At 42.6% G+C, this 24,474-nt stretch overlaps 1 protein-coding gene across 1 annotated transcript in view; it reads right to left on the reverse strand.

Moving 5' to 3' along the window:
- Positions 1-23,606, reverse strand: part of DRC11 (dynein regulatory complex subunit 11) — an 89,500-nt gene extending 65,894 nt beyond the window's left edge. The window contains exons 1-6 of the mRNA XM_083628489.1: positions 23,274-23,606; positions 22,044-22,371; positions 20,512-20,631; positions 16,824-17,015; positions 13,932-14,003; positions 4,005-4,210 (exon numbers count right to left, since the gene is read on the reverse strand). Of these exons, the coding sequence (XP_083484615.1) occupies positions 4,005-4,210; positions 13,932-14,003; positions 16,824-17,015; positions 20,512-20,631; positions 22,044-22,371; positions 23,274-23,284 (929 nt within the window). The 5' untranslated portion in view covers positions 23,285-23,606. The remainder of the gene's footprint in view (positions 1-4,004; positions 4,211-13,931; positions 14,004-16,823; positions 17,016-20,511; positions 20,632-22,043; positions 22,372-23,273) is intronic.
- Positions 23,607-24,474: the final 868 nt, after the last annotated feature.

Genomic DNA, 24,474 nt, shown 5'->3' on the forward strand with positions numbered 1-24,474 from the left:
CAGTCGAGGGGCCTCCAGTTCAGTCACTGTATCTAAATTGGCAGGGAGGTCATGGCGGAGCAACAGGACTTTCTCCGCAAAAAAGCTCGCGAATGCCTCACAGCTGTGGGTCGAATTTGTGCTTAAATTTGGTTGTTCTCCTAAGGACGTTATTGACCTAATTATTCTAAAAAGTTGTGCCGGGCGAGAGCTAGCGGATGCAATGGAAGCTGCAAAGTAAGATTTCTTAGCAGCTTTCATAGCCATCTCATAGGCTTTCATAAGCGTCCTATAAGATGTTCTTGAGGCTCCGTCATGAGTCCGTCGCCATACTCGCTCTAGCCGTCTGAGATCCCGCTTCATTTTCCGGAGCTCCTCAGTAAACCAAGGGGCCCAGTTTTGACGGGGTCGCATAGGGCGCTTAGGTGCGATCTCATCAATGGCTGCCAAGAGCTGGTTATTCCAGTCCTCAACAAGGTCATCTAATGAGTCGCCAGGAGGAGCAGGGTTCCGCAAGGCTTGTTGGAATCTATCAGGATCCATCAGTTTTCGCGGACGAGCCCAAATAGGTTCGCCACCCGAGCCGGGGAGGAGCGGGAAGTCAATCTTGGCTTTCAGAGCGTAGTGATCAGACCATGGCACTTCCACAGCGGGGAGCACGATCACATCTATGCCAGCCCCAAAGATCAGATCCAGCGTGTGGCCTGCTTGATGAGTGGGGCCCAAAACAAACTGGGAGAGCCCTAGTGTTGCCATGGAAGTCACTAGGTCCAGAGCCTGTGAGGAGGGAGCGGCATCGGCATGGACGTTGAAGTCTCCCAAAACCAGTAGGTTTGGGAACTCCAAGGCCCAGCCCGCCACCACCTCCAGCAGGTCTGACAGGGTGGCTGCAGGTGTGCTGGGTGGTCGGTACACCAGCCAGACAGCCAAGCTCTCCTTGGTGCCCCACACGAGACCAACACATTCAATGCTGGAGATCGCCGGTGATGGCAGAGCTCTGAAAGAGCAATCCTCCCGGAATAACAACGCTACTCCTCCCCCCTGACCCACAGTCCGCGATTGATGGAGGACAGAGAAACCTGGGGGTGTTATCTCATGTACGGAGACTACTTCGCCTTCCCGTACCCAGATCTCCGTCACGCCAGCCAGGTCAATCCCCTGCGAGACAAAAAAGTCACGCATGGTGGCAGTTTTGTTGCCTATGGACCTGGCATTGCACAGCACCAATGACGGAGGTGTGTAATCCTTGCTCTCCCTACCCTCATCCCTTGGGATGGGGCGTAGATTGGAAGGGGTTCGAGGATCACTGCATCTCGAAACCCTTCGCCAATACAGATATCTAGCCCCACCGCCATTCCTCCCTAGCCCTTCAATTGTGAAAATCCCAGATCCCATACTAGCTTCCCCAATAGATGGGTAACATCCCCTCAATAACAAGTCATCCTTGGGCCAGGACTCCTGGGTCAAAATGGTATGGGAAAGAGGTGGAGGTCTGATAGGGTAAGTATCCCTAGAAGATAAAACCCAACCAACCGCACCCCAAGCGGGGGAGACAGTCCCATGGTGTTTCATTAACTGTCAATCCCCCTCTCCCTCCTGGGTTAATTGGAGGATTGTTGGTTCTATCTGTGGCTGTGGAAGTATTAATGAGGTATGTGTTATAAAATGTGGATCACTGGCCAACAAAGAGCCAGATTCAAATTCGAAAGATCTGTCCATCCTGTCTCGCCAGGAGTACAGTAGAGAAGGCTGATCATTCTGATAAGTTTTTGGAACATTAGGCAAAGGTCCAGATGTAGATTTGGTGCTGGATATCTCCAGATTGTCAGCAACATAGAGTTCTTTAGGTGTTGTTGCCATAGAAAAGTCGGAGGCGCCAAATTCCTCATCTAATTTGGTGTCGTTTGAAAAGGGAACAGGGAGTTAGATTTAATCTAATTAATTTCTTAATTAGAAATTAAGATGGTAATAGAGGAAAGCTCTTACAGAGGGAAGAAGTGGATGCACAACAGCCAGAGAGGAGATGAAAGAAACTGGTCATTGCAGGGTGGAATGAAGAATAAGGCACAATGAAGTATGAAAGGATAAGGGGGGAAATTATAGGTGAAGGGTAAAAATACTTTGAGAGGGATGTGGGATTGGGAAGGGGAAAATACAAAAGAAAAAGCTCAAAGCTACATGCTTTAAAAAACATCTTATTACCACTACAAGAAAAAAGACAGTAAACTTGATTTAATTGCATAAGTGTGAAGCTATAGTAGGAAGAAGGGCTTATTTCCTAGAGAAAACGAATACTTGGTAAAAGAAAACATTACTAAACTCTCTGAACTATGGATTGATTGAATCAGATAATATCAAGCACTTATTCTAAATATTAAATTTATCTTTGCACACAAGAATGTACAAGTATGGTGAAAAGAAATACAGAATTCACATCAGCACACAAGCACTATTATTTTATCTTTTATTATGGAAAACGTTCTTTTGTCTCCATCCTCCACTTCCTCTCCCCATCTGACTCCTGCTTTCCACAAACCTCTGAAAGCTTGTTGACATTGCACTTGGCCCACCATCCATTTAAACCTAGTCTGAAAGGGCATTTCTTTCTTCTCCATCTAAAAAATTAATCTACATTTGTCAGAATAATGCATAGTATGTACATGAAAGCTACTATTACTTAGATCTTCTGTTATTAGGTCAGGAATGCCAATTTAGAGTTCCCCAGGGCACTTCAGAAACACATAAATCCTCCATGAAATTCAGACTAATGTGTTCTAGCCAGAGGCCACAGGATGGGTTAAGGCCTTGATTGTGAATCTGGCTGAGTCGCTCTCCAAAGGGCCCAGTGTTTACTTGATTAATGTTTTGATTCCCCTTCAGATATATCTAAATCCTGACATTCTACAGAACTTTGGGTTGCTTTAACTACAATGGGAGCATCTTAATGCTTAACTGTTCAGAACCGGTGAAGACTGACCTATTTTGAAGAATTAATCATAGTAACTTCTGCAGCTGAGATTCATACTGCAGTTCAGAATCCCTAACACGGTGTTGCATTCAGCTCATGGGGGGCAGGGACAAACTTTCTTTTAGCCAATGTGGGTGGAGAGCCAAAGACCAGTGGAGTGAAAGTGGGTGGAGACTATATCTTTGTACAGTAGGTATTGTTATACAGTCGTAACTTGGTTCTCAAACAGAATCCGTTCCGGAAGTCCGTTCGACATTCGAAAACGATCAAAAACCAAGGCGTGGCTTCTGATTGGCTGCAGGAGCTTCCTGCACTCAACCAGAAGCCGTGGAAGCCGCATCAGACATTCAACTTCCAAAAATAGTTCACAAACCAGAACACCCACTTTCGGGTTTGCGGTGTTCGGAAGCCAAAACGTTCGAGAACTAGGCGTTTGAAAACCAAGGTAGGACTGTATTTATATTGATTTATACCCCATATTTTTCCCTGAGAGGACTTGAGGCAGCTTACAGATGAAAACAAGAACTGCTACAAATATAGAAAAACCAATAATTAAAATACAATTAAATCTGTTTAAACATACCAACAATTACAATACAAACAAGCACAGCACCAACCATTTAATCAAAAGCAGCCAGTTCCCCAAAGCCTGTTGGAACAAGAAGGCCTTCACCTGCTAGAGGATGGACAGCAAGGAGGGACCCAGTGTAGTAGTACTAGAAACCTGTAAACAAGCAAGTGGGGGGGGGGGAGCTAGGAAGCGATGATTGCACCAAATCCCCCTTTATGCAGGGAAGCAGGGAGTGTAGATCCACATGCGCAAAAGCAAAAAAGCAATCTGCTGCTGTAGATTTCTGAACCAGAGTTCCTACAACGTGAGCAACTCTAGGCTCATGAAGTAACGATGACGCAAAGAAATGAGATGGCCTAATAACCTACAAGTGAATAACAAGTGTTTCTCCAAAACCGTTAAATGCACAAAAGCAGTTCCAATGGGATTAGATGAAATGAAAAGTATAGTTGCTTGGTAATATATATAAATCTGCTAGTTCCTCACCGGCATTCAATGAACCACTGGCGGATCTGGTCCTGGAGGCTCTCTTTGATGTCGGGACCTTCAATTTCTTTCACACGCTCTTTGATGCTTACTAGAGCTTTCTGGAAGTCTAATTCATGTTTCTCCTGAAGTTCACATCTTATATTATCCACCTTCTGGGCACGCAGTATTGAAATGCTAGGTTTTTGGAAATGAGGAGGTGGAATCTAAAAAAGAAGCAGGAATAAACATCAAAATCAGTCCCATGTTGTATTCCTGGTTTTAACAACAGTGTTATTCTGGTACAGTGGTCCCTCCGTTTACAAAGAGCCCTGTTTACGAATGATTCAGGTTACGAACTTCCGCAAAACCAGAAGTTTACCTCGGTCTACGAACATTACCTCGGTCTAAGAACGGAAGCCGAATGGTGGAAGGGCACCGGCGGCAGGAGGCGTCATTAGGGAAAGCAAGCCTCAGTTTAAGAACTGTTCCAGTTTAAGAATGGACTTCCGGAATGGATTAAGTTCGTAAACCGAGGTACCACTGTACTAATATCAGAGGCAATTATTTCAAGTTCTTTCACAATCAAATGTTATTTCCCAGTTTGTCTTAATAAGTTCACTTATGTGTCTTGTTTTGGATAATAGCCCATTTCCTTCATTCCACTTCTCCTTTCATCTTTAGCATCTGGATTAGGATGAGTTCATAGCCTACATCACTCACTCGTGTGACACTGGCAAGCGCTACATAAGAAATGCCTGAATGTGTGAACCACATGGATATCAGTTATATGGCACGGCTCAGTGGTAAATCAAGCCATGTTCTTTGCTGAGTGGTGGAAGGAAGGCACGCTTTGCAGGTTCTACCACAGCGGAAAATGCGCCTGTGACTTTTGAGAGCTGCCACCATCTGAGTAGACACTGCTGAGCTGGATGGATCAATGGCTAACTCAGCTCAAGAGAGTTGCAGATGATCAGCTGCAGAGAGTGGATAAGCTGCCACACAGCGTTTCCTTTCTCAATACTATGCTATGAGTGGGACCATCTATCACATTTTTTACTTTAAACAGATATTGTTTCTCATAGCCTATGATAGCACCGTAAGCACTTGAAGTCATCAGAGTTAATTCACAGATTGCTATGGAAGATTGTCTGATTAGTGTGCAGAATAAGAATATGATCGTCACATTTTCATTCCATAAATGGATGCAGCGTTTCTCATGAGTAAAGGGTACTTCAACCAATTATCACCATAAAAGACACGGTTCCCCATCCTTGAACCACTCCTACCAATATTTTTAATATCAGTTTCACCAAGATGTTTGGAACTACAACTGGTTGATACAGCACTGACTGAAATGAGTCCAGTATCAAGTTTCCACATTAAAACAGTAGTAAACTGCCTGTACTATACATCTAAGGATGCATAGTAAATGCTGCTGGATCAATTTATTCCCAGTCTTAACTTAATTTTCTCAACATCAGGAAAGACCTGCTTCTTTAAAAATAAAACAGACAAAATCCCTTAATGTACACAGTGGATTACTATGAATGTTTCATTGTCAATTAGCAATACTGTAGAAAAATGCTTTAAGTGTTGGGTCATGGGACGCTTCATAAAGGCGGGTGAGAAGACTGCTGTTTAACAAATGCAATCTTTATCCGTGTCAGAAGGGTGCCTAGGATTTTTAAATTGAATTTCCCAATGTTTGCACTTCCCATTGGTTCTGTTTAATTAGTGAAGTATTGTTTCTAATTTGTTCACTTAAATTTTATGTGCACTGTTTAGTCAGTTGCTTCCTCGCATTTTCTTGCAGCTGGTAAGAGACTGTGAGAAAATCCACTTCCCCTGAGGGGGGAGAACTGTGGTAAAATGGATAAAATAAAAATTAAGAGAGTAAAATGCTTTAATAAAAAAATACTATAGATGTTTCCCATTATTTTAATAGCTTCATCTAAGAAAAAGTAAACCAGCATAGGGAGCAAAAGCTCAGCCTTCTTGCTGCTTTTATTACAACATTTCAAGAAAAGATGTTCATTTTTACCTACTACTGTGACTGTAGAGGTTTTGGAAAAATTAATAGTTGAATCCTGTGCTCAACTTCACACTAGCCAGAGTTCTGCATTGGTTCCATGTAGCCTCTGCTGACCCATCTGGACTCCCTGGGGGAGGAGCAGCCTTAGCCTGAGTACTAAACTCGCTCAGATTTCACTCCCAGCCACCATACCAACTAATATTACATTCCCAAAAGAGGTGAGGTAAAGCATCAACACCCTTCCACTCAGTGCCCAAGAATCAACTTCTGCACTGTCCATACCACAGCAGAGCACAGGATTTCAACGAAATCTGCTGTACTCAAATCTAAATCCCATAACAGATGATAGGGAGGATGGCCGCATGTCATACACACAAGTGGGAACTTTGGTGACAGGAACTACAGTTGAAAAGGCACTTGGCACAAAAAACTCTATGTAATCTATATAATCTGGCATCACAATAAATTCAGGGCACTGCCACCACCTCTTCCTAGCTGCTTCCCCCTCCAAGGGCAGTTTTTGCCTTAGGGAAGGAAGATGGATGACTAGTTTAGGGACCACAGCGGAACGGTGCTGTTTTGCTCCTCCTGAATCCACTGCCAGTCATTCAAAGGGGGGGGGGGGGGCTTGCATATTCAGTTGCCACTGCTTGGAATAGTTGTCCCATGCCTAGTCCATCTAGCCCAACATGCTCCCAAAGTTGACAGCAATGCCTGAAGCTAATAATCTTCCGCTGTTGCTTTCTAGTAAATAGTACTGTGTTCAGTTGTCCATTTGCTCAATTTGGAGCAATGCTATGGGAGCTATTTAAAACCAATTTAAATTCGCAGTATCCAGAATAATTGGAAGTCATCAATAAATGTAGCCATTTCACTGCTAAGGAGATCCCATCTCTCCATTATTCCTGCTGCTTCCTGTTCTTTGACCGGTTAGCAATCCATGAGTCTATCCTCGAATTACCGGTACATACTGTTAATTTGCTCAGGAACCTTTCAGTTTGTTAAAAGTTTTTTGAAAGTCTAAATATGTCTACTGGATCCATGTGGTTGCTGATACTCTCAAAGGACTTAAATTTGAGGCAGGATTTTCCTTTGCAAAAGTGATGCTGATCCTTACTCAGAAAGAAATGTTTTATTGTATGTTTGATAAATTTAATAATGTTTACCACCAATTTCCCTAGGACAATAAACTAACTGCCCTGTAATTGTCCATATCTGCCTCTTGATATTTTTAAAAAAATTTACGTTACATTGGCTATTTTTAAATCCTCTAAAACATAAGCCAATTTAACAAGTTGCTTGCTTTTGTTAGACAACCAGTAGTTTCACCTTTGATTCCTATTGGAACTCTGGGATGGGTGCTCTCTGGGCCTAGTGACATCGATTTTAATTCATTGGTAAGTCCAGTAACTTCTCTTATCACTTTTTCACTCAGTTCCCTAGTCTCCATGCATTTGTAATATGCTCCTCAATTTCTGCCCCACTTCTATTAGTTTTGCCAGAATTGTGCTCCTTTCCATTCTCCTGACTTAGACAAGAATTCACTTTTCTGAAGAAAAAATTGTTGCCTTATATAGTTCCTTAGACATAGTTTATGAAGCACCCTGGCATTCTTTGGAACTTGCAGGTACCTTCCCTAAATTAAACCATGCATTTTGAGCTTCTATTGCCACGGTTCTAAACAAGGTTCTTGGAGAGACCTGTTCCTATTGATGCCTCCCTGCCTTTGAATGTCAGAATTTAAGGGTTAGATTTTAAAAGTATCTTACAATTTATTTATTTTTTACTACTGATCAGTGTTGCTCCCATTCAACAGAGTAAGAAGACTGTGGCTGAGGCATCAAATGAAAATGTGGAGGCCAAACTAGGAGTGAGCACAGTATGCGAGGCAGCAGAATGCGCTTCCCTCTTACATGACATGGGAGCTTAAGTAGGCACCTTAACTTAGCCTTTCCCCATGTATTTTGATGCATGAGTGAATTTGTAAGTACCACGTGAAATGAAATTGGCTTTTTGAAATCCTAGAACTGAATTCTTCATCTTCTTCTTAATAACCTGCTTTCATTGTGCCATTTTCAATTGTGCCCCAAGCTTCAGAATGCCTACTAAAATCTGTGCGTAAGCTATTGTGGGTATTCAAACCAAAGCAAACACTTGATCCTTTTACACTCTACCCATTATGTAGATTTCCTAAACCTGGGAGGTATTGCACCTATGCTTTTCCTTTAGAATTGCCTCATATTGTTACGTTCAAGCTTTTTCCTGGTTGTGCAAATTTCAAATTTGTTAACTCACCCTATGAGCAGTTACTCATTTAAAAATAAATTTATACGTCTTAGATGCAGGCTGCATATTTAGTAGTATGTGATGGTCATATCAGCAGTAGAATAATACATCTTAATGAAGGTTTCCTATGTGAATAGAAACCATTATGTTTACAAGCTTCCTACAGTTAATGACCCAAAACAGGATAACGAAATTCACATATTTAGCTGGGTCCTCTGTCAGCAATAATATGCCTATTAATAATTGATGTTTCTGTAAAAATAGGCTGCAATAGGCACTTCTCGTGTTTGTCAAATGATAGGACTATATGGCCCATTAACTTAAAATGCTTATCTAATGTTTGATGAGCTTTGTCTTAAACTGTTGTTTAAATTGATAAGGCAAAAGTGGACATTAGTCCATGAAACAAACCATTCCAGCCCATCAGTCACAAAGTGTGCTTTGTTCTCGAAAAAACTCCTTATTTTCATTTTTTAAAATGGGAATTCGTTGAATTTCATGCATGATGGTCACAGTTTCGATTCACCTGAAAAATAAAAATAAACTCTGGTGTTGGCCCTAGGAATCTGCAGGTTGGCTGATAATTAACTCAGAGCAACAGTTCTGAATGTAGGATGCTCAATAATGTAATAAAGAAATATTTTACCAATGTAATATGACAATAAGAGTTCTTGCTAAATTCACTAATGTTGCAATGAAATAGCTGCTTTCTTGATAGCAGTTCTAGGTGTGCTCTGGGTATGCTGTTAAACCTCTTTTACTAATGTAATCCCCTCATTCAAGGGAGATTACTAAAATAGTGCATGCCACACGCAGGCCTGCCACACGCAGGAACGTACCTAGGGGTTGGGCAGCTTGGCTCCTGCTAACGGCGCAGGCCCAGGGAGGCACAAAAACCGCCCCTCTCCACTCTGGTTTGGAGCCCGCCCGCCTGCCTGTGCACTCCCTGGGCCACTCCACTGCTCTGGGTGCCTTGGCAGAGGAATGCAAGGGATAAGGCGGGTGCTGAAACAGCTCCTGGCCAAGGGCACATGGGAGCCTAGCTAGGCCTCTGGCCACATGGGTCTCCCAATGGGGAAATGCACACAATTCCAAAGGTGCTACCCCTTTGATAGATAGGGCTCCTTTTTTTTTGCATGGTGGCAGCCTCTTGTTCACTTTTGAAAAATGCATAATTTAGAACTAGTGGAATGTCTTTTACCAATTTTGTATCTTTTAAGCTGCTTTCACTATATCACTAGTACAAAACCATATATCTTGTATGCCTAGCGACTGCTTATCTCCTGAAAAGTAAAAAGGTGCCCTTTCCCACTTCCTCCCTCTCAAAAACTGCCTTGTCTCCATGGGAGTTTTAAAAATCTAATTTCACACACACCCAATCCCAATTCCTGCAAAGTGTTGCAGTTTAACACCAACAAGAAACACTTTGCCAGCCTGCATCAGAAGTCTTATAGTGCTCTATCTTTGTAAAGGATAACTTTTTCTTCTTTTCCAGGCTTGTGCTGCTAAGCTATACAGAGCAAAGGGGCATAGGACTGGGGTTGGCTGTCACACCTGAACATGGTGCAGTCTGGGACAAGAAGATTCCTAAATTTGGAATGCAATGTGAATCTAGAATCTCCTCCTCCTCTTTCTTTAAGGAACAGGTTTCCCCAGAATTTCATTCCTCTATGTCCTCTGGATTCCAAAGGTCCTGGGCCGGTTTATTTGACATAAGTTTTTTTTTTTAGGGAGCATCCTACTTTTTTTGTGAAATGAAAAACCAGCAGATATATAAACAACAGTTATTTTAGAGTATAAAAAGGATGTAAAGTAGTCAAAGTTTGGATTAATGAGATCAGTAACACAACAAGGAACTCCGGAGAATAACTGCAGAAAATAAATAAAGCCAAAATGGCATTTTCAGATTTGCTTAATGAAACAGACATCTGACACCCCTGAGCTATCTTATTTTCCCGTTTGCAGGAGCTGAAGAATATTCACGCTCTACTTATTTATAGAGCTTGAAGTTTTGCTATAAGGAATCTAATTATTTCTTTGACCACAGTTTATATTATTTATAATGAGAGCCATTCTATGGAGAGATTTACTTTTCTAACTAGCTGAAGCACAAGAGGAAATAAAATACATTATTCAAGCCATGTAATTAAATAAATATATGTAAGATACACATTAAAAGAGACAGAGAGGAAAAGTTTTTGATGGTCAAATTATGTCCTTTCACATGAAAAAGCTGCATTTAAGTACATTCTAAAAGTGATTAAGAAAATAGTATTTGTATAATGCCATCCATGGCTGTGTTAGTCAAGAAGGGCTTGTCTGACTTTTTCCTGGACTTGAAACAGCACTTGGATTGTTGTATCTTTTCTGGGCAGCCACTGTAAGATTGTCTGCATGTCACACAAGGCAGACAGGAAATCATGTTTCCATGTACATGAGCTAACAGCAAAATATCTGACCTGCATGCAACTAACATCACCCATCCAAAACTTGTCTCTCCTCTCCACTGGCAAGGAATAAGGCCCTCCTACATGCTGAGGGCTGCTCTTGAGTGTTGAAGGTCTTGGGCTGGCTGGAAATGGCTCCTTCATTATGCCAGCAAGAAAGCCATGCAGGCTTTTAACAAGGGAGAAAGGCAGAGAGAAGAAAGAAAAGAAAAGAAAAGTGAGAGATGGAGGAAAACTAGATTAAGAAATGGGGAAGGTGAGGACATAGTTTGACCCTGACTCCTGGAGCAGCAAGGACAGAAAAACTGTGGGGGGAGCTCTCTCCCACACAAGGAATAACAATGGCCTGATTTGTATAGCCCAGCCTCCTAGAGCGGGAGAAGCAACCCAGATGAGAATATCTTCCTCCTCCATAGGAAAAATTAGTCATTCTTACTAGACATGTCAGCATTTGTTTGAGGATAAGTCAGTGGCGTAGCGTGGGGGGTGCAGGGGGGGCGGGCCGCACCGGACGCAACATCTGGGGTTAGGGCAAATCCATGGGTTAGGGGGCGCAAATCCACGGGTTTGGGGGCGCAAATTACTTGCCTTGCCCCGGGTGCTGACAACCCACGCTACGCCACTGGGATAAGTTTAAAACAACAGAGGACCATGTGCAATTCATTTAACTCTGAAAGCATAAGAAAAGCAAGCCCTGCAAATAATTTTATAATAATAAAAATATATATGCTGGTACAATCATATATCAAAGGGGTCTTGACCACTACCTGCTGCCCCACCCCACAGGAACACCAACATGAACGTGTATGAGACCTACCAGGTTCCCCAACTGTTCATGGAATAGAACATAATCTTAAAGAGGATCACAACCAGCACTTACGAATAACAAAAGAAAAGGCCGTTTTTATTCTGAATTAATCCCACCCATACTCTCTTTACTGGATATTAATTGACTGGCAAGACAGTAAGTGATTTAAATCTAACATATCTAGACTAGTGTCCATTTCCCTGGTTCATCAGAGGGCCTTCTTGGCAGTGCTGCCCTCCCTGTGGAACGCCCTCCCTTCAGATGTCAAGGAGATAAAGAATTAGACAACTTTCAGAGGACATCGGAAAGCAGCCCTGTATCAGGAGGTTTTTAATGCTTGATATTTTTATTATGTTTTTAGATATGAAACTCAGCCTGATGGGCAGGGTATAACTGTTAGGATATTTCCGTTCCACCTTAAAAGGGAGCAGGATGTTTGTGTCACAGCCTGCGCATTTCCTGTTCACAGGATGTTTATGTTCTCTGTTGCTTTCATTTTCTCTCTCTCTGTGTCGGAGACACTGAAGCAGGCAGTCATGGTTTTTTTGTTCTGATCAACGCTGAATAAAACTTGTAAATAATGCTCTCCTGAGTGCAACTTTTGCTGTGCATTATCTGCTGATAGAGTGTGCATGAGCCCAGGAATGTGGCAATCTATTTTCTGGAGCTCGTGTCGCTAATTGCTGACACTGCGTGTCTACGGGAGATCGATGGACGTCCGGAGACGACGTGGAGTCAAGATGGACTTTATCTCCCTGGCAGTATCCCAACAATAACAACATTCTTCTACCAATGGGAAGGCACCAGCCTATGGGTTAAAGGAGCCATCTTCCTTTTCCCACCCTAGTTCCTTGCAGTTACATATGGGTGGGCAGTGGGTAGTGGGACACTGTTGATAGAAATTATGTTAACGGTAAGTATCTTTCTTTCTCACAGATTTAGAGAGTATTTTTTGCCACTTTTTGAATATTTTTCTTCTATTAAATATACAGAAACCCATTAGGCAGAGGAAGCTTTCTTTAAATGGTGGGCAGTGATAATAATAATATTTATTATTGTTATTTATTAACAACAACAATATCCAGATCATTTCTAGTGGGTGGCAGGGGGGTATGACTATGATAAGTACCAGTGATCCAACTTTTGATATGCTCCTCAGTCACATCAATGTCATTTACAAGATTGGTTTGGAATAAATAGCACATTAAAGCCTGCTTGTAATTTTTATTCTTAACCTCATTTCTGTAGGTATAGTGTATGGGAGAAGTACCCATGCAAGGATTCCCATGGGGTTCAATAGGAGCCAGTGTGGTGTAGTGGTTAAGAGCGATGAACTCGTAATCTGGTGAACTGGGTTCGATTCCCCGCTCCTCCACATGCAGCTGCTGGGTGACCTTGGACCAGTCACGCTTCTCTGAAGTCTCTCAGCCCCACTCACCTCACAGAGTGTTTGTTGTGGGGGAGGAAGGGAAAGGAGATTGTGAGCTGCTTTGAGACTCCTTCGGGTAGTGATAAAGCGGGATATCAAATCCAAACTCTTCTTCTTCTCTTCTTTCCTCGCTCTCACATGCACTAGGAGTACACTATTGGTACCAGGCCAGTGACTTTGCTGTGTTCTTTTTGGCCCCTGCCAAGCAGCTTTAATCTGTTTTAGTCTATTCTATTGCAGTTTTAACTTTTTGTACATTTTAAATTATGGCTGTAAATTTTTTAGAGATAATTTTATTGTTTTACCTTTTTAAAATTCCACTGTGATGTTTTCTCCTACAACAAGTGGTATACCATGGTTAAGAAATAAATGGATGAAGCGTGGGGAATGAGCAGTCCCTTCCCCTGAGATGCAAGATGTTTCTGCCCTGGGGCAACAAAGTGTGGGTTCTACTAAGCGCTATGGGAATCCTTCCTGAGTGCTACCTCTGGAAGTGACAGAAAGACAGGCAAAACATAGCAAGGTCTATGCACTTGCGCACATATCAAAGGTAATTATAATATTTATTCACTTAAAAGAGTCATATTCAGTACTGGTGTGGGAGAGAAGCTACACTATCATCAGTGTTAGGTGATGACTTAAGGGGCAGAAGTGCAGCTGACCACCCCACACTTCTCTCCTCATTTGCCACTTAGTGGCAGTAGTGATATACTACATTCACCTCTGCCCCTGACCCAAATTATCACTTTTCTGTTCTTATTTTGGTTAGGTATACAGGATACAGTATTCGTAATGACAACTGGGGACTGTTTTGATGCAGACATTTATTCTTGTTAGCAGGTAACCTTTATAACACAGAGTTTTAGAACACCCATTTGATAGCATCTAAAATCTGGAATTATTTAAAATGGCAAACTGGAAGGAAAGGTACATGAAGACTCACCATCCCTAGAAATACCATTTCTTCTTCTCTGAGTTTCAAACTTTTCTTCCACTGGGCATATCCACGCCAAAGCTGAATTTGGGATACAAACCTAATGAGATTAATTGCCCTTTTTACAACTTCCTGCACAGCAGCAAGGAGAAAAACAAATAGAGGAAGGAAAAAACAGACTCCAAATCTAGCAATGTATCATTAACAGTTACCATCTGGGGGTTTTGGCATTGGGTCTCAATCTTTCCTGCTTTGTTTGTAGTGTAATTTGGAGGTGATAATTCTGTGAATTCATTTGGAGTTTGTATGATTTATCTTTTAACCCATTTTAACCCTTTATTTCTCTGTCTTTTCAAATAATTTTGCACAACACTATACACACGAATGCAATGTAAAGAAATGACTTAATCATTGAAGCTGCACCCTTTTTTCACAAAAATACTTTTCAAATGCAGAAGTAATGTAAGAAAGGATATGTACAGTTGTAAGAATTGAAGGAAATTCTTAAGCTTTCATCAAAAAGCATTTTATGATCATAGGGTAACATCCAACTAATTCATACTCAGGGTAGACACATTCAAATTAATAATTTTTCCCCAATGAGTCTGCTCCAAGGATAAATAACATCACCCATCACCCATACATATTTACATAGAGTCATGTTGTTGAGAAACATGTGCTGGTCATATAATCTAATATGAAATGAATGCTCCTTTGATTGATATCAAGAACCCCGCTGGACAATTTTCCCATAACACATTTTCTGCAAATATGAGGGTTGGATTTATATTTTTAAATGAAAACTAGAATGATTTTTGATCTTCTACCAAGAGCCCATGGGCCTTCCAGCTGTTTCAGGGGCTGCATGTGCTCCACAGGCTGTGGTCGCCCATTCTTCTAGGCATAAAAAATCTGTTTGCCATTTAATGTCTTAGGAAGCTTACTCCTTCAATATTATCACAAATTTTCCATTTAACAACAAAGACAACTCAGCTTTCAATTGAAATATTCCCAGTCAGTTGGGGGTTACAAGGAAGATTTGAAGACATGAATCCTGGTGGCTTCAAGTACCACCCCTTTCATGCATTCAGTGACATGACTTCTCATGCTTTCCAGATACCTGATATATTTGTTTACCAAAAATTGTTAAGTGAGCAGAATATTTTTGGCAATTTGCAATTCTTCTCTATTGTTGTAAGTGCCCCTATCCTGCCAAAGATGCCATTTTTATCAGAGAAACAAACAGCTCACCAAACAGCTGTTTGGAAACCTCACAGCAGATTTCAGTATTGTAGAATCCATTGTCTTGGAGTTGTTGTTTTTCCCAGTTTCTCCTGGCTCAATCAACTGAGCCAGGAAAAACAGAAAACTATAGTGCCTGGGTGTGTCAAAGCATACTCTGGAGCATGGAACGTGTGCAGAGGAGGGCACCTAGTATGATCAAGGGTCTAGAAGCCAAGCCTTATGAGGAGTGGTTGAAGGAGCTGGGTATGTTTAGCCTGGAAAACAGGAGCCTGAGAGGAGATATGATAGCCATCTTCAAATCTCTGAAGGGCTGTCACATGGAAGGCGGAGCAAGCTTGCTTTCTCCTGCCCTGGAAGGTAGGACTCAAACCAATGGCTTCAACGTTAGAAGAAAGGAGAGTCCGACTAAACATCTGGAAGAACTTTCTGACAGTAAGAGCTGTTCCACAGTGGAATGGTCTCCCTCAGGAGGTTGTGGATTCTCCTTCCTTGAAGGTTTTTAAGCAGAGGTTGGTTGGCCATCTGTCAGGGGTTCTTTAGCTAGGATTCCTGGATTGGAGGGGGTTGGACCAGATGACCCTTGGGGGTCTCTTCCAGCTCTAAGATTCTATGGCCAGATCTAGACACATCAAAGAAGCATTTCAGTTAAATGTGTTGCAAACTGTGTACAGTGGTACCTTGGTTTACAGCCATAATCCGTTCCGGAGGTCCATTTGTAAACCAAAACAGGTTGTAACCCAAGGCGTGCTTTCATCAATGGGGCCTCCCCAAAAAAATTGTAATCCCCCCCAAAAAAAGAAAAAAAGGGGGGTTGTAATCCAAAAAAAGATTGCAAACCGGGACACGCACTTCCGGGTTTGTAATCCAAGACGTATGCAAACCAAGGTATCACTGTATGAGAAATCGCGTTGGAAAAAAATGGAACTCCACAGCGCCATCTGGTGTCACAGTGTTATAATGCATAAACATCACTTATAAAACACTTCTGAGTAATACCCCTCCCCACCTTCTCACTATATAGAAGGATCTGGCAACTTCTGTTTCAGTGTATCTGAAGAAGTGTGCATGCACACGAAAGCTCATACCAAGAACTAACTTAGTTGGTCTTTAAGGTGCTACTGGAAGGAAAAAAATTTTTTTTTGTTTTGACTATGACAGACCAACACGGCTACCTATCTGTAACTAAAACACTTTTTCTTTACCAATCTAGCGGAGTCCTACGATTCTATGGTCACCCTCCAGCACCACAGTTGTGTGGTGGCAGCTTCCAGCAAGATCTTGCAGGAGTTCCGCAAGACCTCACCAGAAGCTGCTGCCTCCACAGCCACGCAACCCTGGTAAGGGAGGTGGTAGCACATTTGGGGAGCAGGAAGAAGTAATGACAGCAGGAGGCTATTGCCAGCAGAATAAGGGATTATCGCAGATCCAGGCTTTCCAAGCTTTTTCTGACAGAACTTTCATAAAAAACCCTGAGCTTTCTCCAAGAGACCTCTAAAAACATCTCAGAAAAACCAAGTCAATTAACAAAGCATGCCAGGATTAGAAGAGATTGTGGATTACTAGTTTAAATATAGATTATTCTCTTTTTCAAAGGCAACTAAACATGCATTCCATTTTCATAGCAATATATCTCTGATTAAAAAGAAGATATTTTACCTTCTGAATGAATAACACAGCACCATCTATATCTAGGCCTTTCTCACCCGTAAGCCTGGCTAGCCTCTCTCTCTTTTCTTCCAGATAGATTTGCTTCATGAATGTAGCCCGGAGTCGGCCCTGACGAGCCCGCTCAGCTATTTGAATGGTTCTAATAGCTTCTTCTAAGGGCATGAGCTTCACAACTTTTTTCTATAACATAAAATGGAAGCATAGGAGAAAAATAAATACATCTAGAACATTGTCTTTATCCTGTCCCAGAGGAATTCCAATTAAACAACATTGCTCTTTCCTATTTCTTTGCAGAAATGTGTCAGGTGCACAAAATTCCATCAAAATGCATGTATTTTATACTCCTGCATTGATGCTTCCCACTTTTTCTTTGCTGCTATGGCAGTATAGTATGCTGCTATGGCAGCATACTAGGTACACATACTAGGCATATATATATATATATATATATATATATATATATATATATATATGGTATATATCGTTATATATCGTGTGGGCTAAGTATAAGGACTTACTAGAGCCAAAAACGCCATGGAGGCTATCCCCAACAAAGCGTTCTCGGTAAAGAAAAAAACACATGAGAGGTAATTGTCAATTCACCAAGATTTATTGGAAGAAAAGGAAAATAGGCTAAAATTTAAAAAAATTGGAAGAAATTCGAACCCATTTAACAGATTGGTTGCAAATGAACGAGACATTCCAAAAAGACAAACAGAAAAGGCTTTTCCACAGAACTTTCAAGACTGGAGAAAGATCTAATTCAAAAAAACCCAAAAAACCACTCTCTTAAAATGTACAGACTTCTCCTTGACTGGGAGGTCAAGGAGGAAGAAGTAAAATCAGTTACGGTCCAACGGGCCAGAGATTTTGGTTACAATATCCAAATGGAATCATGGGAAAGGTTATGGAGGGAGGACCTGAAATTCACTGTGTGCTATGATTTGAAAGAGAATTTCATCAAAATGCTTTACTGATGGTACCTAACACCTGTAAAATTGGCCAAAATGTATAAAACCAGGTAAAGCATTTGTTGGAGATGCAGGGAGGTAGAAGGCACGATGATCCACATGTGGTGGAACCACAAAAAAGGGGATTTTGGGATACAATATATCATGAGCTTAGGAAAATGTTTAAATATTCCTTCCCTAAGAAGCCTGAAGCTTTTATGCTGGATATAATGAGTAATGAAATTCTGAAAAATTTAAGGAGAATTATTATGTATGCAATAGCAGCAGCAAGAACTCTAATTGCAAAAGGATGCAAAGGAGAATCCATTCCTTCCAAATTGGATTGGCAGACCAAAATGTTAGAATATGCAGAGCTAGCAAGAATGACAGCAAGATTCCGAGATGATACAGATCAAATATTTAATAGAGAGTGGGGCATTTACAGAGCATAGCTAAAAGAACATTGTAAAAATCTAAATTATTTGGCAGGCCTGAATTGACTTCTGCATGAAGTAAGAGAATTTTACAAAACCAATACAACTGAAATAACTTAGGAGAGATAAAGGAAAGTGCGTAGTCAAAAATATAATATAGGAACCACAATGGAAGTCATGTTGGAATTAGTTATGTATGAATCTAATTTTTTTTTTGGTAATATGTATCAATTTTGGATTGTTTTTGTTGACTGTTTTGTTTTGTTTTTAAAATCAATAAAGCATTTTTTAAAAAAGAATTCCAAGGTAATTCACAACCTGATCTAAACAGATTATTTTATAATATTATATTTGCATTGGACCATTTACATGGTGCATTATATGAGACAATAAAAGCAACACACTCCTGAATGAAGGGCTCACCATTTATAATTTACCAGAGGGGGAAATACTAACAGGAATATCTGTCTAGGACGCTGTAATCACGCAACCAATGGACAGCACTCCCCATTCCTGGATCATAATTTTGCTTTGTCTCCATCAACTCAGAAAATAGCAAGATAACTTTGTTACCTAAAAATCCTAATATCTGCTCTCTGTCCAAATGTCTAGCACTCCTGCAGGGAAAGGTATGCTGTGCAGAGAGTCAGAAACAGGATGACAGATGTAAAGAGATGAACGCAGCATGGGCCTTCCTTGGGTGCTCCAGAATCTGCACTATCCCTGTATTAAGGGTTGGTCTAATCATGTGGCAGAATGAGACAACTATTTCAGGTGGTGTTGGGTGGCATCCATCTGTCTCAAGAGAAAATGGAGTGCACCTCCAGGGGTGAAGTCAAACCGCTGCATTAGCAGCACCAAAGTGACTGCTCTCTAGTGTCTATGGAGGTCCTGGGCTGCCCAGATGACAAAACCCCCTCTCAGCCTCGCTGATGGGGTCCAAAGGAAAGCAGAGTAAGACATTTGGCACCAGCATGGCTGCAGGAGTTGCCAGAAAGTGGCCTACTAGGTGCCATCCAACTGTCTCAGGGACTCCACTCCAGATTTGTGTCGGATTTGCTCCTTACCTTTTCTTCTCCCACAAGTCAGCAGAGATTATATATATATATATATCATTTATTACGGCCATAGGCCCATACAGGTAAAAACAACACATAAATAACAGCTTGTGCCATAAGGAGAAAAAAAAAAGCAATCGCTAAAACACCACTATAACAATAAAATACTATAAAATGGAAAGGCATACTACGCCTTAATTAGCTTGTAGAGCTCCTTGGCGTCGCTTTTGGGAAAGGACAGCAACTAGGAACCTAGCCACCTTCAGGTCAGCAGAGATTTAAAACCAGAGTTTTCCTTCTCCTAGAGGGCTACTTTCCCAGGTTGATGAGCCACATCTGCCCCTCACTTCCCTCTACAGCACATGCAGAAACCACCTTCCTGACCATTGGGTCCACTATTGGTCTCGTCTGCTCAATGCGCCAGAGCCTCTCTTTGCATGTAGCGGAAGTCCCTAACTCACTGAGGGTTTGAGATGCATCAGCCACCCTCACCTGGTTTAGCAGGCCAGTCAAAGGCATTTCCTGGGGTGTGGCTGCAGTTACCTGCTGCCAGCTGCCAGGAGCCACAGGTGAGAGCCGAGTGCAGGGTGGGGGCAAAAGGTGAACAAAGTTGTTCCCCCCACAGAGGCACTAGCCCTCCCTGAACACCCCATACACCTCTCAGGTGCAAACTGGAGCATTCCTGGGCCTTGCCTGCCTTATTATTGCCTGGTTCTCTCACCAGCTGGCCCTCCTGCTACGGCTGGTATCCCTGGTCACCCAACCTGGGAGGCCTTAGGAGTCATTACTCAATGCAATATATTCTGGGAAAGGTGGCCAAGAGAGTGCATGAAACATCACTGTGGTTTGCCACAGTCGCTAAAACTGTGGTTTAAACTTGTGAAATGTTATAACATTTTAAAGTAAGTTCGACATCTTTTTTTTACTAGGTTTAAGCATGAATTTTAGACACTGCACTGATGGCAGTGCAGGCACTCTCCTGGCACCTCTCCCAGAAGGCCTGGCTGTGAGGAAGGATGCTCTTGGCCCTTCCAAGAGTGAGTAAGTGAAGAGCAGGGACTAGAAGAGAAACTGCCTCTGCTATCACCACTAAGGCATCAGATAAACAAGGCTGGAGAAGATGAATAGGAATAGGAATGGGTCAACAATGGCAGCGGAGGAAGAAGAGGAGAGCAGGAGGTAGAACCATCTCTTGCAGCAGCCCTGCCTGAACTGATTACATAGATATACTCACAGGTTCACCATCATACATCCCAGCATCCAGCATTATCTGAGCAAGGATTTTCTCCCTCTCTTTCAACACCTTTATTTTCTCCTTAATAAAATACCTTGGGATTGGAATTTCAATGTTTTCCTAGTGGAGAGGAAAAGTTAATTTTGTAAATCATGCTGGTCATTCAACGAATACAATTTCTCTACAAAACAGTCAAAAGTGCCCAATTAAACATACATTTCTGGGAATGCTGAATTATGGATGTGCATAAAAGTTGCTATTATTCTGCAATTGTCTTAACTTATTTCAGCAATATATAATCCCAATGAAGGGATTCCTGAATCTGGTTATGTTGCCTTTCAGTTGTCTTATAACTGAGAGCTCGGCTATGAAATGGGTTATAAATCAACAAGATAATGTGATATATGAACACTTGAAGATGCTAATAAAAGCACAAAAGGTACTGCATCAGGCTGCAGTACAGAAGATAGCTGTTAAGTGTACTTATTCATTACTAATTATTGCAAAAAAAATCCTTAAGTGCAACCCACAGTTGGAAAGAGCAACTTATACTAACATAGTAGGCTGTAGAATGCCAAAGCTGTATTATTTATATTTGAACGTCACTCACAAATACTAACTTGCTAATCTGCCTTTACAGGTAAAATAAGAGAATGCTATAACTTCAATATGTTGCCTAGAAATTAGCTAAACAATTTCTTTAATGTGTTGCATTTCTTGCTTGGATAAAGTGCTTACATGGATCAGGGCTAGCCAAAGACACAGATGTGGGTATTTCGGCATGTGGGAGAAGAAAGATATTTATAGCTTGCTCACTATTAGCACAGGAGATGCACCACTGATAGGCTATTTTCCCTCAAACCACCCTGATGAAAGAGTCTTTTGAAAACTGGTTTTGGAACTTAGGGGTTCTCAAGGAGCAATTTGAAGGTTCTCAGTAGCCATCTTTTGTAAAGGTAGCTTTGTGTGAAGAATGTAAACATAGCTTATGTGCTGATTTTTTTTAAAATGAAAGTTTGATGCAGTTCATGATGTGGGCAACAGGTGGAGCTGTATGAGAGAAATAAATTACCGGTAAATCCGTGATTCTCAATGAGGCTTGCTGGGGTATTATCAGCTCCCCCCACCCCAACTCACTGAAGCCCAGTTTTTGCATGTGTTCCTTGATTACAGGTGAAGGTGACATGTCTCCGCTTAGGTGCATCCTTACTATCTCCTTTGCACTTGGTAGCCAGGGCTTAGATTTAATCTGCTGTGGGCTGGAGCAGCTTTTTGCATTTCTATGGTGAAACTGAAAAAACCTCACATACTATAGTTGAAAAATGGAAATGGAATAACAGTTCAAGAACCAAGTGCCAGCAAGTATTCAATGGAGTGGGGCTCTTTGAATTTTTTTTCATGTGTTTTTTACAAGTGAGAACAATTGGGCAGCTATATTAAGATGCACAGAAGTCAGTTATTTAAAGAAAACAAACAGTTATTTAGGGTTTGATTCTACAATATGAAAAGCAACATGAAGGGACTATACTTACAGGAGCCAGCTTAAGATCTTGTAAAATGTCATCAAAGTAATGATATTCTGACAACTCCAGCTCCACCATTTCATTCTTTAACTCCAAAATGCGACCCATTACTCCATCAAGCATTTGCCGAATAATTAAACGCTTTTGTGGGTGAACAATCTGGTCATAAGCAGCTTCCAAATTGCGAAATATCTGCACATACTTGACGTAGAAAGTGCCTAGCATTTGAAACACTACTTGGCGATCTTTCAATGGTTTGTGGGATTTCTCTTCTATCTCCTTCTGTAGCAGGCAGTTGAGGGACTCCTGGGCTTCTGCCCACATTTTATTGTAAGTGCTAATAAAGTGGGGTGGGGGTTGGGGAAGAGAACACTTTAGTACATACAAAGAGAACAAAGTAAAATATAGCAAATAGTGCAACCCTATTCATGTCTACTTAGAAGTAAGCAGACCAAGTCTAAGGTTACCAGATTTTTTTCAATGAATCTGGGGACACTTTTCAGCTTCAATGGATTTTGTATGGGGACTGATTTGTAAATCCGGGGACTGTCCCCGGGAAATGGGGATGTCTGGTAACCTTAACCAAGTCCGATGGGATCCACAGGTACTTACATTTAACCAGTGTTGAATGGGATTACCGCCCGCCCCCCTTGAAAATGCAGGTCTGTGGTTTAGTGGTTTTTTTGGACCTGGCTTTGACCCTGGATGCCCAAGGGTCAGCTACAGCCAGAGTGCCTTGGCACGGCTGAAATGGGTGTGCCAATGACACCCGTTTCTGGAGGAAGCCGATCTTGATTCTTGCATTGCACTTTACGTAAGTGGTGCATTTGAAACAGGGCAACTCCTTGGTCCAGAATGTTAAGGGGGGAAACTTTTCAGAGCATGGCTCGCCTAATGGAACAGCTGCACTGGCTTCAAAGTTGGTTCTAGGCAGAATTCAGAGTATTTGCGATGACGTTTAAAGGCCAAAGTAATTTAGGATTGCCTTCTTCCGTACAAAGCGACCCAGCTATTCGCACCATCTTCAAGGAACACTTGAGCTCCTGAACCGTCTTGTAATGTGTGCCTCTTACATGCAGGCACCATGGGGGGAGTTTTCCCTTGGGGCTAACCAGAGGCTGAACTCTGCCGGGATCGGGCCCTTCCTTGGAGGCGCCTCTGCTCGGAAAGAGGCTTCTGGGCCCCGAGGAGCGAGCGAGCGAGCCAGCCTCCTCCTCCCCGCGAGCGAGTCGCACTTACTTGTGGGACATGGCGGCGGCGGCGGCGACCCACACTTCCGTTCCTGGCGGGGTCGGCGAAGAGGGGCGCCGCCGGACCCTGTTCCTAGAAGGGGGGGGGGCTTGTTCGAAGGCTCTTTCAGCCCGAAGCCAAGCCGCCCCCGCCGGGCTCCGGGTTTTGCACGGCGACACCCGCCGCCTTCTCCTCCTGCTCCGGGCGCTGCTTAGCAACGGGGCGCCAGGCCCAGCCAGGCCCGCGGCGGAGGCGCCCCGGGAGGTTGCTATGGGAACACCTGAAGGCGGAGGGGGCGAGGGCGGCCCGTGGGGCAGCAGCGCAGGGCCACGTGACTCCTGGGGGGGGAGCTGTCTCCGCCCCCCCCGCTGGGCTGCTTACCTGCCCTGCTGCTGCTACGCGCCCCCCCCCCCAACACTAAGGCAGAAGAGCAAGGAGGTGATGGGTTGGCCATGCTGCCCTCCTAGCTTTTATGAAGCGTTTTGTGTTTTTATTTTGTGTTTCTGTGCTGTGAACCGCCCTGAGGGCGATGTGTACATGTGTCATAACTAAACAATCTCTATGACTATGATTAATTAAATTTGTATACCGCCAAGGGTATACATGCATAGATCTCACAGCATGAAAATACAAGATAAAAACACAAAAGTACGTAATAAAAACAAGAAAAAAACACCTAACCAATAACTCCTCTCCCCCCCACCCACAACCACATTTAAAAGGGTGTAAAGGTAAAGGGACCCCTGGCCGTTAGGTCCAGTCACGGACGACTCTGAGGTTGCACGCTCATCTCTATAGACCGAGGGAGCCGGCGTTTGTCCGCAGACAGATTTCGGGTCGTGGCCAGCATGACTAAGCCGCTTCTGGCGAAACCAGAGCAGCGCATGGAAATGTCGTTTACCTTCCCGCCAGAGTGGTATCTATTTATCTACTTGCACTTTGTGCTTTTACACTGCTAGGTTGGCAGGAGCTGGGACAGGGCAATGGGAGCTCACCCCGTCACGGGGATTCGAACCACCGACCTTCTGATCGGCAAAGCCCAAGAGCTGGGACAAGGCAATGTTCCCAGGAGCTGGGACAGGGCAATGGGAGCTCACCCCGTCACGGGGATTCGAACCACCGACCTTCTGATCGGCAAGCCCAAGAGGCTCAGTGGTTTAACCCACAGCACCACCCGCGTCCCTTAAAAGGGTATAGGAGGATGTTAATA

Source organism: Podarcis filfolensis (assembly GCF_964270895.1).
Source record: "Podarcis filfolensis genome assembly, chromosome: 1".
In the NCBI taxonomy this organism is placed as follows: Eukaryota; Metazoa; Chordata; class Lepidosauria; order Squamata; family Lacertidae; genus Podarcis; species Podarcis filfolensis.